Genomic DNA, 15,837 nt, shown 5'->3' on the forward strand with positions numbered 1-15,837 from the left:
ATATGGATTAAACTTGGGGACATTAAGCTAAGTGAAAAAGCCAGTCACAAAAAAGACAAATGCGTGATTCCATTTATATGAAGTATAAAATGTAGTGAAAATTGTAGAAAGTAGAATGGTGGTTTTCAGGGGCTGGGGAGAAGTGGGTAAATGGAAGTTATTGTGTGATGGATATAGAGTTTTAGCTTTGCGAGATAAAAAGTTCCAGTGATCTGTTATACAACAATGTGCACATGGTTAACACTACTGTACTATACACATAAAAATGGTTGAGATCGTAAAGCTTACGTTATGTGTTTTCTCCACAATTTTTCAAAAAACTACATGTAGAATTAGTAATAAGGTTGTCATTATAAATAGTGTTTTTAAAATTACATTTCAAACAGTAAAGATAAAAGTATATATTCTAGATTTATATGTACATATATGTGCATATCAGTCACATTTACATACGTTTTTCCTAAAAATATGGTTATTACAAATTAAATATATATGTTTACAGTCTACAGTATCTATCCAATAAATATTTTACACAATGTAAACAACAAACAAGGAAATAAAACAGCTTACCTAGTTCCAGAAGTTCTGTTCTCAGAGCCCTTAATAAGGGTTGCTGCTATCACATAACTCAAAGAATATCCGAGTACTACTGAAGCTTCCACTATGCCTATAAAATGAATACTGAACATCAAACAACTATATAAGCGAGCTCTGTCATGATAAAAATTATATCACTGAAATAGATTACTTCTGAAAGCCTCATGTCATACTTCATTAGTCAGGGTCCTCCTGAGAAACAGAACCCATAGGATATTGAGAGAGAGATTTTTAAGGCAATGCCTCATACAGTTATAAGGCCTGGCAAGTCCAAATTTGTAGGGCAGGCCAGCAGGCTGGTAATCCAGGTAAGAGTTAATATTACAGTTTTGAGTCCATACTTAAGCTTAAAACCCACAGGGTAGGTCAGGAAGCTGGAAAAACTCAGGCAGAGTTTCTATCTAGCAGTCTGGAGAAAGAATTCTTTTTTGGGAAACCTAAGTTTTGCTATGAAAGCCTTCAACTAATTAAATAAGGCTCACCCACATAGAGGAGAGTAATCCGCTTTACTCAGTCTACTGACTGTATTACTCACATCTAAAAAATATAGCAGAAACATCTAGACTGATGTTTGACCAAACAAATCTAGCAAAGCTGACACATAAAATTAACCATCATGTATATACATATATCATCCAATGCATATATTAAAGAAACTTTGATAAAGTAATTATATAATTTACTGTATCTTGTTTCACCTATATATTTAATATAAATATAATACCATTTAATATAAATATAAATTCAATATACCTGATTACACTTTGTGGTAGCTTTGTATACTTCACCTTAGCTGCCATGGTGGCAGGAGGTGGCAACTTTTTTCAGTGTGTAGATGTGCATTTTAATTACCATTCGGTAGAACCAAATATAAAACAAACAGATTCGTTGCCACTCTCAGCCAACACTAGTAAATCACTGCAATTTTTTTTCTAAAAGCAGACATAAATATGAATATCATCTATTTTAATTTATTGACATAATTTTCCTTACCTCTGGTGGAAAAAATAATTATTTTGGTGCAAAATGCTATGTTCGATAAAGTCACCTTCACAACACTTTAAATTTTTTTTAAATTAAAAAAAAATATGATAGATAACTCCGTACAGATAGATGATCTACCAAGACCATAGCTATTGCAACATAAAGAAATACAGCTTTATCATGAGATATACCCTTGGTCACTCACTGTAGGGTACCATGGCATAAAAGATTAGAAATAGAAGGTACTACATTGTAGTCAATTAAATAGCATATCACTTCTCTCCTTGGTAGGATGAACAAGATTATATTTTCATTAACTTCAAAATATCTGAGCCCCACAAAAGGTGAAGTAAGTTAATGCATGTAAAGAGTTTAGGACAATGATGATGATGATTTCATCACCACACTGAATCAAGTACGGAGGAGGCAGGAAACAAATTTTTTGTTCCCTTATGAACATGATGGCAGCAACTTCTCCCCTATGTCCCCAAAGTTTAAACATACAACTATTCAAACAATAAATCTAATAATTTGAGACTTTTTCCTAGAGAAATGAAATGCAATCTACATAGTTTGATACAACATATATATCAATGTTATACGTATTATATGTATTAGACATAATACTTAGAAAGAGTATAGTTTTTATTACTTAAGAAAGTATGTCCTTTTCCTATTTCTCTATCTTTTTTTAATTCTTTTTTTAATATTTTATTTATTTATTCATGAGAGACAGAGGGAGAGAGAGAGAGAGAGAGAGAAGCAGAGGGAGAAGCAGGCTCCCAAGGAGCAGGGAGCCCGATGCGGGACTCGATCCCAGGACCCGGGGATCATGACCTGAGCTGAAGGCAGACACTTAACCATCTGAGCCACCCAGGCACCCTATTTCTCTTTATCTTTTTGATGACTTTCAGATGACTTGTCTACAATTTCAAATCTTAAGCAATTCCTCAGAATTAGGCAGCTCAATGTGATTTTGAAATCAAACATACCACTTATCACTTATTACAATGTTATTATAAGGGCCAATAATTAGCACTCACGTATCAGTTTAGATATGCACACCAAGATGTAAAAGCTCAATAAAAATTCAAAACGAGTCGACCATATGAGAGAGGAAAACAAACTTGCCTAGATAAATACCAGCTGAGTGTGTGGTGACACTGTTGTCAATAAAGACTGCTCCAAGGATATAAAGAGGCATTCCTGCTACTCCCTGCAGAATCTGCCCCAGGATGAAGGAAGATATAAATTTTGTTTGGAATGATGGTACCGCTTTATTGCAAACCTTCTTAGTCTTCATTTCTTGGCAAATATCTTTTGGAAAGATAATTATTTTTTGTTAAACGAGTCAAAAATTAAACACACAACAAATATGCAGTATCTCTCATGAAATATTTCACCTTTTACAAAGTTATTTGCACCAGTGTGCCTTTTTTTTCACAAACATTTCATTTACACTGAAGGTACCAGTTCTAAAATCAGTCATTATATGCTCATAAAAATGTAATTATAAAAGGAATTTTGTGGGAATACTGGAAAAGATGCATATATTATAAACCAAATATAAATGTGTATGCACAATAACAAGTATATACACAATTATGTGTGCATAGGTGTATATACATACACACACATACACAACATACATATGTTCCTCTTAAATTTGGCAACTGGTATCCCTGATTTTGAAGCCCAGGAAAAAGTATTTCTAATGTTCTAGATTATCTGTATTATCAGATTATTTTCTGAGTTTAGTTCTATATCTACTTCATCAGCAATCTTCACATTAACTTTGTGTCACTCTGTTTAAATAATTTCCCTTTTTAGGGCACCTGGGTGGCTCAGTCGGTTAAGTGTCTGCCTTCGGCTCAGGTGATGATCCCAGCCAGGGTCCTGGGATCGAGTCCCGCATCGGGCTCCCTGCTCAGTGGGGAGTCTGCTTCTCCCTCTCCCCTGCTCATGCTCTCTTTCCCTCTCTCTCACTCTCTCTCAAATAAATAAAATCTTTTAAAAAATAATAAATTAATTAATTAATTAATTAATAATTTCTCTTTTTAGACCCACTAATTTCTTCTCATAAAGAGGAGGAATTATACAATAAAAATTTATTTCCATTAAAGTTAGTCATTATATGGCAAGCCACTAGATTTTAAATTCCTTTAGGTGGCCGTCTATTTCTTATACTTTTTTTTTCACATGGTTGTAAAACAATAGGAAGTAAATGTTTCTTGGAATCGCATTTGTTATTAGATTGGTAGATCCAGGCAATGCTATTAGATCGTTCTGATTGTGTCCATTTTGATGGGAATTTAACAAACGCTCTTAAAGTATTTTTGTGGAAAACTGGCTAGAGTGCAGATTGCAATATAGTACACTAATGGAAATTTTCATCCGGGTCAGTATCCATATCAAATGCTAGTTGACTCCATGTCAAGTGGGAGGAGGTCTTTGGAATTGTGATTCAAAATACTGATGATTCAATTATATCAGATATGTTAACTTGTGGTGACATCAGTATCAATGTGATATTTTAAATACCCTGATCTCTTAGTCCTTTGAATTTTTCTCCTCCCATGTACTTGTACTCCACTTAATTAATTTTAAACTTTCAAAAACAATAACTACAAACCTTTCTTAGTTGCAATTTCAAGCATTCCACATTCAAAACATCCCTATCTTTCCAGCTCACTTCTAGTAACCCAATTACAACAATCCTTAAAACCCACTACGATTTTGATACTGCTCCTTTCGCCATCCCAATAACCTCATGTCCTTCACTTCTCCCATTGTCATTTTAGCACTTTTAAATCCCTTGCTCTCTTATCAAGCAATCCCTTGGTAAAATTGCAAACTTCCTCAAATTAAACTCTTCTCCTTACTCTGCTCTTATACTTGTAAAGCTGAATATGGATGGGAGAAAACACACAACCATGCAAATCTCACTTTGAATTCATAATTATTAAACTCAAGGAGGTCATTCAGCCTCCTGATAATCAAATACGTCCATAGTCTGCTACTCCTGCCTTCTCCTGTAAAATTCAATTTGGTTGTTTCCCTTCTCCTAGGGATCATGGTCCTGAGATTTCTGCTCTCCAACATCTGAAAATAAATGTTTTCCACCAAGAGAATAAAATAGTATAAATATATGTGAATATTATATAGTTCATATATTGAGGATATATATCAACATATTATTTAATAATAAATGTTATATAAACTTTATTTAATATGAAATATTTTTTGAATTGTGAGCACACATCATAAACATACTTTTAAATATCATAAGCATGTATATACACATACATACACACATGGAGACATCCTCATGGCTTTTTCCACGAAGTCTCACTAAAGTCCAGTTTAAAGTTGCCAAAATGGGTAAATCCATTTTAACATTGCTATGACCTATACACAGCAAAAATGTACCCAACACAATAGTGCCTGGAATAGTGCTGTGAAACTTCAAAATAGCCTTTATCTACAGGCAATAGCAAAAAGGTTGTGGAATAAATCTTTTAAGATTTTATTTATTTATTTATTTATTTATTTATTTATTTATTTATTTGACAGAGAGAGAAAAAGAGAGCACAGACAGGGGGAGGCAGAAGGAGGGGGAGAAGCAGGCTTCCCGCTGAGCAGGGAGCCCAATGCGGGGCTTGATCCCAGGACCCTGAGATCACGATCTGAGCTGAAGGCAGACACTGAACCGATTGAGCCACCCAGGCGCCCAGAATAAATCTTTCTAAAAATGACAAAGTGAAGAAGCCACTAATCTTTTTAGATTCCAAGTCCTATGCCAAAGGGCAGCTCCCATTTTGAAATGGTAGGAGTCTGATCTTTCTTTTTCTGTGTGTTTATTTATGTATTTATCTGTGCTTTTGTGTATGTGTGTTGAGGTCAGAATAAAGGATTAAGGAAAGCATATTGTGGAAGACATAAGGAATTACCAAAGTTCTCAAGAGATTTATAATACATACGAAAACTGACAAAAGAGAAACAATTTCATAAAATAATGATCCCAAAATATTCCTTCTTCTTCCTATGCCTATCTCTTACATGAAAGGATATATGATCATGAGAAAATAAGAGAATGGCATATATATGTTAGTAAGGAGCTACAATTAATTAGCTTAATAAACTTGGTAATATACACAGAAACAGATGGATGGATGTACAGACAAGTATTACAGTCTATTTTAAGTTCCTAAAGCCAATATTTAAATGAATAATAATTTGATGCACCTTTTATAATCTTACCTCCAGTGACTGCACTTGCTTTATGATCTCCACCACTAAAGTATGGAAAAGCAAATAAAAGTGATCCAAATCCTACTAAAAAGGAGGAAAATGTAATCCATCTTGGTATGTTTCCTTTCCCTCCATAGTATGATATAAACACTACTATCAGGCAAGATGAAATATCATAAGTCAAAGACAACAATAAATTCCCCATGTCGTTCAGATGATTGTCCTTCCCAAAAGTGTCAATGCTCAGATCTATGAGACCAAACACAACACCTAAAATGTAAAAAGAAAAAAAGAAAGCGATAATATGCATTTTAAGAGACAAAATAGAACATCATTATAATCATTACAAACCAAAACAATTTACATTGATTTAAGTTTATTTTACATTATTCTGACTGTTTAAGATCCATAAGCACATGATTTGTTTTCTAATATACTAATAGGCCTTAACCTCTATGAAAATATTTGCTAATTGAATTTTTATACCTATTCTGTACCTATTTAACTGGAGAATACTGATCTTTTTTGTCATCTTAGTACTGATCTTTAAAGATTTTTTTCTTTAGTTTTACTAAGTTTTACTAGCAAAACTAGTGAAGTTTTACTTTACTAAGATTTTATTCTTAGTACTGATCAATTATAAAAATGAATAAATAACAGGAGCACCTGGGTGGCTCAGTCGGTTAAGCATCTGCCCTTGGCTCAGGTCATGATCCCAGGGTCCTGGGATCAAGCCCTGCACACATCGGGCTCCTTGCTCAGCAGGGAGTCTGCCTCTCCCCCCTGCTCATGCTCTCTCTCTCTCTCTGTTTTTCTTCTCTCTCGCTCTCAAATAAATAAAATCTTTTTTAAAAAATGAATAAATAACAATCTAATGAATATTTATCCCACCCAGAACAGGAAATAAAACGTCAAAATATCTGAAGCCCAGCATGAACTCCCTAAACGCATTCTTCTCTCTCTCTCCATACCCATATCCTATATTTGAAGTTTATAAATTCTGACTCTTTTAAACACTTCTTTTTTGACAATGTGTATATCCTTGAACAATACAAAGAATTGTCATGTTCCTAAACATTAAGTAAAGGGTATCATATAGGTGCATTTCTATCCCTTAGTATCCAACTAGGAAAAAAAACAATTGTACTAAATATTTGAAACATAAAGAAATTAATACAGAGGTTGGTTAAAAAAGTAATACATTGGGCGCCTGGGTGGCTCAGTTGGTTAAGCGACTGCCTTCGGCTCAGGTCATGATCCTGGAGTCCTGGGATCGAGTCCCGCATCGGGCTCCCTGCTCAGCGGGGAGTCTGCTTCTCCCTCTGACCCTCCCCCCTCTTGTGCTCTATCTCATTCTCTTTCTCAAATAAATAAAATCTTTAAAAAAAAAAAAGTAATACATTTGTTGGAGTGAAAAGGGAAAAGAGTTACCAATCAAAACTCATGATACCTATGAGGCAGAAGTTGCTGGAGCATGGGCTGCTGCCCCTGGAACTGCAATCGCTCTGCTCTCTCTTTTGCAGGAGGCCAGGATCTACACTACTGCTAATGCTTTGAGAGCCAACTCATAGCCATCCACTGCTTCTGCTGCTCTTGCATTTGCAGAGCCAGAGCCATAAGCATTGGCTGCTGGAGCACCCACTGTTGGCTGCTGATGGAGCTGCAGTGATGCCTAAGCATAAATCCAGGAGTTCTTATTCACCCAGTATTGCTGCTATTGCCAAAAATACCACCACAGAGAGGAAAAAAAAAAAGAGGCTTTCCTTTGCCCCTTTTTCAAATCTACTGCCATAGCCTCTCATTGGCAACACCTAAGAGGAAGCCAGTGAGAAAGAAAGGCTTGGAAATGTAGTTTACAGGCTCCTAGGCCCCTCTAAATAGGCGTGAGTCTAGACCACGAATAATGAAGTCTATGGCCAACAGAAAAGTAACTTGCAGAGTTCACCTTTTAGACTACTCAGGATTCATTTTCACCCTTCTTCCTCTATTTAAACTAGCATACCAAAGTAAGAGCAACACCATCATGCTTCTGCCTAACATTGTGCAATTATCATTCTTACAAAGATGTTCTTACTCTTTAAAAAAAAAAAAAAAACACAGAGACAGAGTTCAACCAGTCAGCATATCCATCACAAGGTAATTTTACTCCATCTTCTAGTTCAATCATAAACCTAAATGGATTTTCTTAATAAAAAAAAGTAAATTGCAGAGGTATAAATGGTATAAAAAGGTATGAAAGGTATAAATAGACCTAACTAATTTTGTGAGGGAACTGTACTGAAAAATAAGCTGTAAGTCAGACTTGGAGCAACAACAGTTTAACAGACCAAGACCAGCAGGAAACAAGATATAAAAACTTTGTTGCATCAAAGAGAAGAGTTCTCTTCAACTCTCATTTTAGATGTGGCCAAAGAGGATAATGGCCAAGGAAAGAAATGTCACTAAATAGGTCCAGCTCTGGGGTTGGGGTATTAATTCCCCTCCTCAGGGATATTCTGCAACCCAGAGATGAATTTGTAACATTACCTCCCACAATACTCTTTTATAAAATAGTAAGGGAAAATGAGAAAAAAAATCAGAATACACACACACACACATATGTTTATGTGTGTGTGTGTGTATACACATAAAACAAATAAGAAAAAATGCATAGTTGCTGCAGTTTCTATTTCTCTAAATGGTTATGCAAACACAATTGATAACTTCTTTCTTCAATTATTCACTCCCTCTTCTACTTCTTGATCACATATAACATATGTAGGTTGCTATCTCCAAGCATATCCCTCACCTTACAGGACAGCACCCCCATTTTTTTAATTGTTGTCTCCTAGCTGGACCTTACCTGAGTCTTCAATAGGACATTATAATTATCTATAAGGCCAAGAGTTTCTGGGCACTGAAATACGTAGTAAGATTAGTGAATTTCATGAACATGAATTTCCTGATATTCTTCTTCTCCTATAAAAGGAGTTCCTTCATTTAAAGCAATGTGATAATGAATAAGATGATCATGATGGTGTATAAGGCATTCAATAAGAGCAATAACCACATCAGCACTGGTAGAGATAAATCCATGCATTCAGCTCTTGCATAACCTCTATTCTTGAGGCAACTGTCACTATAAACATGAGCCCATTGAACAAGACATATAATGACTGGGGAATTTTCACAGGATGGTTACCTATCTCATTACTGAAAGCTTCCTCTGCAATGGATTTCTTTGGGTGAACATCCACACGGGATAACTCTGCCCATTCAAAGAGACATGCCACTTACCCAGCTCTCCTAGTCACCAAATGGTCAAACCATTAGGCAACGGCAGCATGGTATCTAGGCAATATGGATCATCAGATGTATTGCTCAATGGTCTGCCCAATGGAAAAGATTTCCTTTTTCCTCTATTTTTTCAGGGCCCCCCGTGAGGGGAGCTATAGTGCTATCATAACATACTTCCATCTTCAAAAAACAAAAAAAACACAAGCTCACTGAAGATTATGTCTCTTAATTGTGCGTGGAATAAGTGAAGAAACTTTTCCTTCATTTTAGAAACGGTAGCCCTCACACTCCAAACCAGCTGTTCTCTAGAGACATCAGTGCAGTGGCAGGCAAATTTGTGGTGTATAGTATCTCCCAGGGTAGACTTTATGTTAGTCATTCTGGGAAGGCTGGGATCTAATTGTAGTTATGAGTCTGGCAGCAATAAGGGGTAATAGGGTGGATCATAAGGGCAATCAGCATTCCCTTAACTTCAGTGAAGAAGTTCAGTGTCTTCAAAAAAGAAATTGCTTTTTCTTCTGACATAGGAGATATAGTTGCTCTTACTGGGAAAGGAGGTTTAGGATTTTGGGATTTATGGTCCTCAGATTCACTGAATTCTAGCCAAATGCCTTCATCCCAATTCTTAAGGTTCCACTCTTCTCCAATCAATACCTCAACTCTAACAAAAGTGATCTGGTGAATCTGTGCATTGAACTTACGTTGTAATTCTGAGTTGGAACTGTTCAAAATACGCAGTGTGCAGCTAAAAGTGATGAGATTCTCATAGAACCATCAGAGAAGCTCACACGTTCCCCTAATCATGCCTTAAACTTCTTATTTTCTTTCTGTAAACTTTCCAGAGCAATCAGAAGCAACTGATCAACACCAAAATCTTCCTAGTTGAAAGTTCTACCATAGGAGTCAGCTGGAGAAGCCATTCATCTCCCAAAGTCGTGCCTTCAATGAGAACTTGATTTTAGGTAGCATTTTAAATAACGTCACTACATGACAAAAACATCCAGTATACTATTTTCCACAGGCACAAATATTGTTGTTTTCATTGCTTTCAAGCCCAATCAGGTCAGATAACCAACTTCAGATTCCATCTTTGATGCTTTCTTTTTTTCCTGGTTCAGTGCCTGGTAATGGAGTAGTATGTAAAAAAAATCCTAAGATTTTTGTCATTTATAGACAAGTTTTACTACATTGGTGAAGCTAAAAGCTTATTCAAAAACTTTTCAAACACCTTTATATTATATATCATAACTTTGAAAAAATAAAAGATTACGATTCTTGATATGCACTCACATACTTTAATTTCTTAGCCATACTTACTTCTAATAAAATGTTATTCATATTTTTTCTGAAGAATAGATTTTTAGTATGATCTTTTTTCCTAATTGTTCCCATGAAATTAGCTGCAATTCATCCATGTTGCTTTGTATAGTTTTGCAGTGAAGTGTTAACTCAGCAGGCCTTGGTTGCTTAAAAAATGCCTATCTTCAAGACTAGCTTTTAGTTGGCTCCTGGAAGATGACTCTGAGCCCTTGGAATATTCTGCCTGAGGCCATGGACCACACAGAACCAGTCTGATCTAACAGTTTATATTAAACAAGGTTTAAGGTGAACATCTGTTATATGCCTAAGGCCTTGGGCCATGTATCAATTTGATCAGATAATTTATGCTAACAACATCATTTCTGCTAAACGTGTATTTTGTTGTGCATGTAGGAGTGGGGTAATGGAGTCTGAGTAGCTAAGGTCAGTCACAGAGATGCTGCGTGCTTACATGACTGATCACCCCAAAAAAACCTGGACACCAAGGCTCACATAAGCTTGTCTGGCAACTGTTTACATGTGTTATCACCCATTGTTGGGGGGGAAATTAAGCATGTCCATGCAATTCCACTGGGAAAGGATACATGGAAGCTTGGACCTGGTTTCTTCTGGATTTTGTCCCATGTGCCTTTTCTCTTTACTTATTTTAATCTGTATCCTTTTATTATAATGATTCATAACCATGAATATAACATCTTTCTCTGAGTCCCACATCCTCCTAGTGAATCATACAGCCTGAATGAGGTCTTAGGGACCTTCAACGTAATAGTTAATAAATGTGAAGCCTTCAAATGAGTCTCCACTGTAGGTCACATTTTAATTGAGAAAACACTCTCTACAGGTGCATAAATAGCTAGTAAGTTCAAGGAAAATACTACTAAATAATGTATGAAGTTCTTTTTTTTCTATTGAAATATTTCAGCCAAAATACTCCATTCAGATAATTTTTGACAAATACCTTATAAGACAAAACTCTTCAAATAAGTTGTTTCTGTTTATGATTATTTTGAATGTTTCACCAAATTCAAATGTGCAAAGCCATGGGACTTCTTAATTTCATACCAAAATATGAAAGTGAATCAATGTAATTCATTATATTAATATAATAATGGGCAAAAACCACACAAACACACACAAAAAATCAGAAAAAGCATATTTTTAATTTTTTAAAAGATTTTATTTATTTATTTGATGAGAGTGAGAGAGCACAAGCAGGGGGAGCAGCAGACAGAGGGAGAGGGAGAGGGAGAAGCAGACTTCCCGCTGAGCAGGGAGCCCAATGCGGGGCTCCATCCCAGGACCCTGGGATCATGCCCTGAGCTGAAGGCAGACGCTTTACCCACTGAGCCATCCAGGCACCCCCAGAAAAAGCATTTAACAAAACCCAACACACTTAGTAAAAATACTCAGTGAACTAGGAATAGAAGGCAACTTCCTCAAACTGATAAAACATGTATGAAAAACCTACAGCAATACTTAAAAAGTGAATCATAAAGCTACTATAGGACCCAGCAATTCCACTTCTGGGTATAAAACCAGAGAAATGAAAATATGTGTCCATACAAAAACTTATATACCATTCCAGTTCTACATGTAAGGAGCTTGGAAGTCACCATTCTGTCCTAACAAGTAACAAACTTAACAGACTAAAAAATTAACAACTCTTTTTGGATACGTAACAGAAGAGAAGATGCAGGACAAACTTTATGAGATGGTGCATTCAACTGCCATTACAACTCATCAACCCATACACTTAAATTTTGTGTTTGATTTCCAAAAATATAAGATCTACGGTTAAAAGAAATGAGAATTTCTTTTAGGGCTGTGATGGGAGCTCCAAAATTTTCAGACAGGACTTGAGCTGAGAGTTAAGAGAACTGAATTTGTCATTTTCTTTTCCTAAGTGCTTAAGGGCACTCAAAAGATTCCATAATACTCTGAATCCAATCAGGCAGGCATGACCTGAGTCCGGTCATAAGGTCATACATCAAATCCCTCTTATAGTCATTATCACTACCATCAGGTAAAGTGTAGAGCCACTTGGGCTTTTAAGACTTGGTATTTCATCCCGATCAAACACAAGTGATAGCTTGATTCATTATGATGCCACTACATGCCAAAAACGATTGCCCATCTCCCACTAAAATCCCATCTTAATGGATATATCTTCTGGGACTATGCTTGAGACCAATTTCATAATACTCTGAATCCAATCAGGCAGGCATGACCTGAGTCTGGTCATAAGGACACATCAAATATACCCAGGTTGAAATTCAACATACAGAATGAAAGACCCATATGCCTAAAGACTTGCATGGACATAAGAAACAAGGAGAAAGTGGGGAAACGGCTGCAGATTAAAGAAGTCTAAAATATGACAACTAAATCCATTGTGTGTTCCTGGATAGAATTTGGGACCAGAAAGGAAAAGGAGACAATATTGAGGCAGTTGGCAATATCTGAGTGGGGCCACCAATTCCTAATTTGATGGTAGTGTTGCACCGATATTCCTGACTGAGAAGGGTGTATAATGGTTAGGTAGGAAAGTGTCCTCACTTTGGAAGAATGCACACTGGAGCCTTTAGCAGTAATGGGGCACCATGTCTGAAAATGTCTGCATGTATTAAGAAAAGGTGAAGGAACAAATGTGGTAAAATATAAACAACCGGAGAATGTGGGTGAGGGGATGCAGGAATTATTTGTATCAGCTTTGCACCCTTTCTGTATGTTTGAAATTATTTCAAAATTGTTTAAAATGTAACAACAAATAAATAGATCAGCTGATAAATACATGGATAAGTCATTTTTATGAATGGAAGACCCAATGTTATACCCAAGATAAGCTAATGATCTATATGAAGTCAGTTAAAAAGTAGTGGAGCTGAAAACATAGACTGCGAATCACTCGTTTAAAAACTTTCAATGGCTCATTACCAACCTAGTAAGGAGATTAGATCAGTGAGACAATGCCTGTAAAGGACCTTACTCATCACCCAGTACATTAGTAGGAAGTGAACAACTTTTAGTATCCTCTCAAAATTTTCAGTCTGGCACTTAAAGACCTTCATAAAATTGTCTTTTCCTTCTTTTTCTATTCATTTATGCATCCAATACATGCTTAATGAGTGTCTTTTCTATCTTAGTCACTATAATTAATGAATAAAACAAATATAATTACTCCTCTTGGTGCTTAGGTGAAACCATCATCCAAGCCAAACTCATCACTCACCATTCTGGAACAAGGCTTTCCTGTTTCTGAGTGTTTATTTATCCAAACATTCATTCATTCATTCATTTCCTTATACAATAAATACTCCTTAGCTACATTCCAGCTATCACAACTGTACCCTATTTATCAGGGCATAATTCAAATGCCTCTTCCCCAAGAAACTTCTTTGATAAAATCAAGATAAAATGATCATTATTTATGTGTTCCTCTCATGTGATTCTTATCACATACAGCCTTTTTATTGTACTTATTTAGAAATAACATTTTAGAGCAAAAAGAGAGATCATGTCTGACAAACTTCAATGCCATCAGTATAAACAGGATAGTAAAGAATCTGAAGCATAAGGGGAGTAGTGAGTGCCAATCCAAGTAAAGAATGCATACCCGCTCTAAAGGCATTCAAATTCACATTCTTTGTTTAACTGTGTGGGCAAAGATAAACACTTGCCAATTTGGGTTCTCTGATATAGGTTGTTTGAGGTCCCACTTCACCTCCTCAATTCACACATGAGGACACCAAATCTAGGCAGGGAGCAGCTTGGCCAGCCAGTCTCAAAATTGTGAGCAGAAGCAGAAACAAACTGGTGATCACAGACATCGGATTCCATTTTATCTTAATCCCCCCAAATAATTCAACCCTGAACTTCCCAGGATTCATGACCAAACAATATTAAATGACTCTGCAGCACCTTCCTATCTGGAGGTCAGGCCCCTATCACCAACACTGTGTAAGGTGGACTGTGTCACTCACCGGCCTGCTGAGGTGAAGCAATGACAGGAGCACGCACCCAAAGTAACGGCCCGTTTAACCTGTTTTGATTCCAGACAGACCTTGAGAACGTGAGAGACTACAGCTGCTTCAAGCTGGGTCACCCCAGGGAGTCCCCCACTCACGCCTGTCCCTCTCCCGCCTCTGCCACGTCAGCAACGCCACCGTGCCCCAGGGCTGCACTCCCCAGAATGACCTCCACCCCCTCTCAGGCTCACCTTGAGAGGTGATCAGGAGGCAGTAGAAAACCAGGAAGCAATGGATGTTGTTGAGCCGCTGACACCCGGGAAAAACTATACGGCCCAAGCCCCAGGGCCCCTCCAAATTTTCTTTTGTCTTCTTCACGACAGGGGGTGTGGCCCCAGCCTGACCTTTTTCTGTTTTTTGAAAAGTGTGGAACTTGATCAGGCTAAGGGGAACCGTCTTCATAAACCGGGGTTTTTTCTTGCCCTTCTCCGCCTCGGTGATCAAAGTATTTTCAGCAACCTGGAGCTGGGCAGCCTTTGGCTCCACTTCCGCTAGGGCGTCTGGCATGGCCGGTTGATGGCCTGCGGAGGCTGGGGTCTCGGTTCACAGAGGGTGGGCGGCACTGAGCCAGAGGAGGCGTGCCCTGTTGTTTCCAGGGGCTTCCTCCTCTACCAGCTCTACTGAAAGGCCAGCCGGCCTGGACCAGAGGCGCCTCCAGCCCAAGCCTCCAGAGCGAACGTTTCTCCTTGAGCAGAAAGCAAACGTCCCTGAAAGGTTGACAGTTGCCCAGGGAGAACTTCCAAGGCTGTTTCCTTCTCTGCTTCCACGTGGGGAAGAGGAGTGGGGGGTGGGGAGGGAAGGAAGCTAGTACTACTAGATTCTGACATTGCTAACACAAGCAGGGGGCACCAGAGTAACTCTAATGGAAGTCAGAAGATGCTAGATTTAATACTTTTTCTTAGAAAGCAAGGAAGAAATGTGCAGTGAGGCGATAGTGGAACTGTCCCCAGTTTCCCCAGACTTACCTTATTGTAATGTTTTTTGAACTGGATGATCTCACTATAAACAACCTGAAAATTGTTGAAGGACCAGGAGAAATCAGAGACATGAAAACGACACTTCTACCATATTTAGAGAAACCAGCAAAGATCACAAAACAATACCCCAATGAATGTTCTTAAGTGTTTTACACATAGAAATTATTGTCCTAGAAACTATCCTTAACCAAGAATAGAAAGGATTATTATTTTCCTCCCTAACAAGGGGGATGGGATCCAGGGTGTGTTTTACTTTCTCAGGTATAAAAAGTTTACTGAAAAGAAAGAATATAGGAGAACAGTAGTAGAATATGAAACTTGAATATTTTTATGGTAAAAATTCACCTTATTGGCTTTCCATATAAATAGGCTGGATGACTTTACAGGAGAAATGAAACTATCTTCCT

At 37.3% G+C, this 15,837-nt stretch overlaps 1 protein-coding gene across 5 annotated transcripts in view; it reads right to left on the minus strand.

Moving 5' to 3' along the window:
• The window catches only part of SLCO6A1 (solute carrier organic anion transporter family member 6A1), a 117,424-nt gene extending 102,257 nt beyond the window's left edge, over positions 1-15,167 (minus strand). For 4 of the 5 annotated variants that reach the window (XR_012376963.1, XM_073888721.1, XM_073888724.1 and 1 more), the window contains exons 1-4: positions 14,645-15,167; positions 5,842-6,102; positions 2,713-2,898; positions 571-667 (exon numbers count right to left, since the gene is read on the minus strand). Coding sequence is in view for 4 of the 5 variants with exons in the window: in XM_073888721.1 (XP_073744822.1) it covers positions 571-667; positions 2,713-2,898; positions 5,842-6,102; positions 14,645-14,960 (860 nt within the window). In the remaining variant the exon portion in view is untranslated. The remainder of the gene's footprint in view (positions 1-570; positions 668-2,712; positions 2,899-5,841; positions 6,103-14,644) is intronic. The other variant, XM_025866846.2, reaches the window with a different exon arrangement.
• Between the last annotated feature and the right edge of the window lie 670 nt (positions 15,168-15,837).

Source organism: Callorhinus ursinus, unplaced genomic scaffold (genome assembly GCF_003265705.2).
Source record: "Callorhinus ursinus isolate GAN/ISIS: 27379988/994484 unplaced genomic scaffold, GSC_fseal_2.0 scaffold3, whole genome shotgun sequence".
NCBI lineage: Eukaryota > Metazoa > Chordata > Mammalia > Carnivora > Otariidae > Callorhinus > Callorhinus ursinus.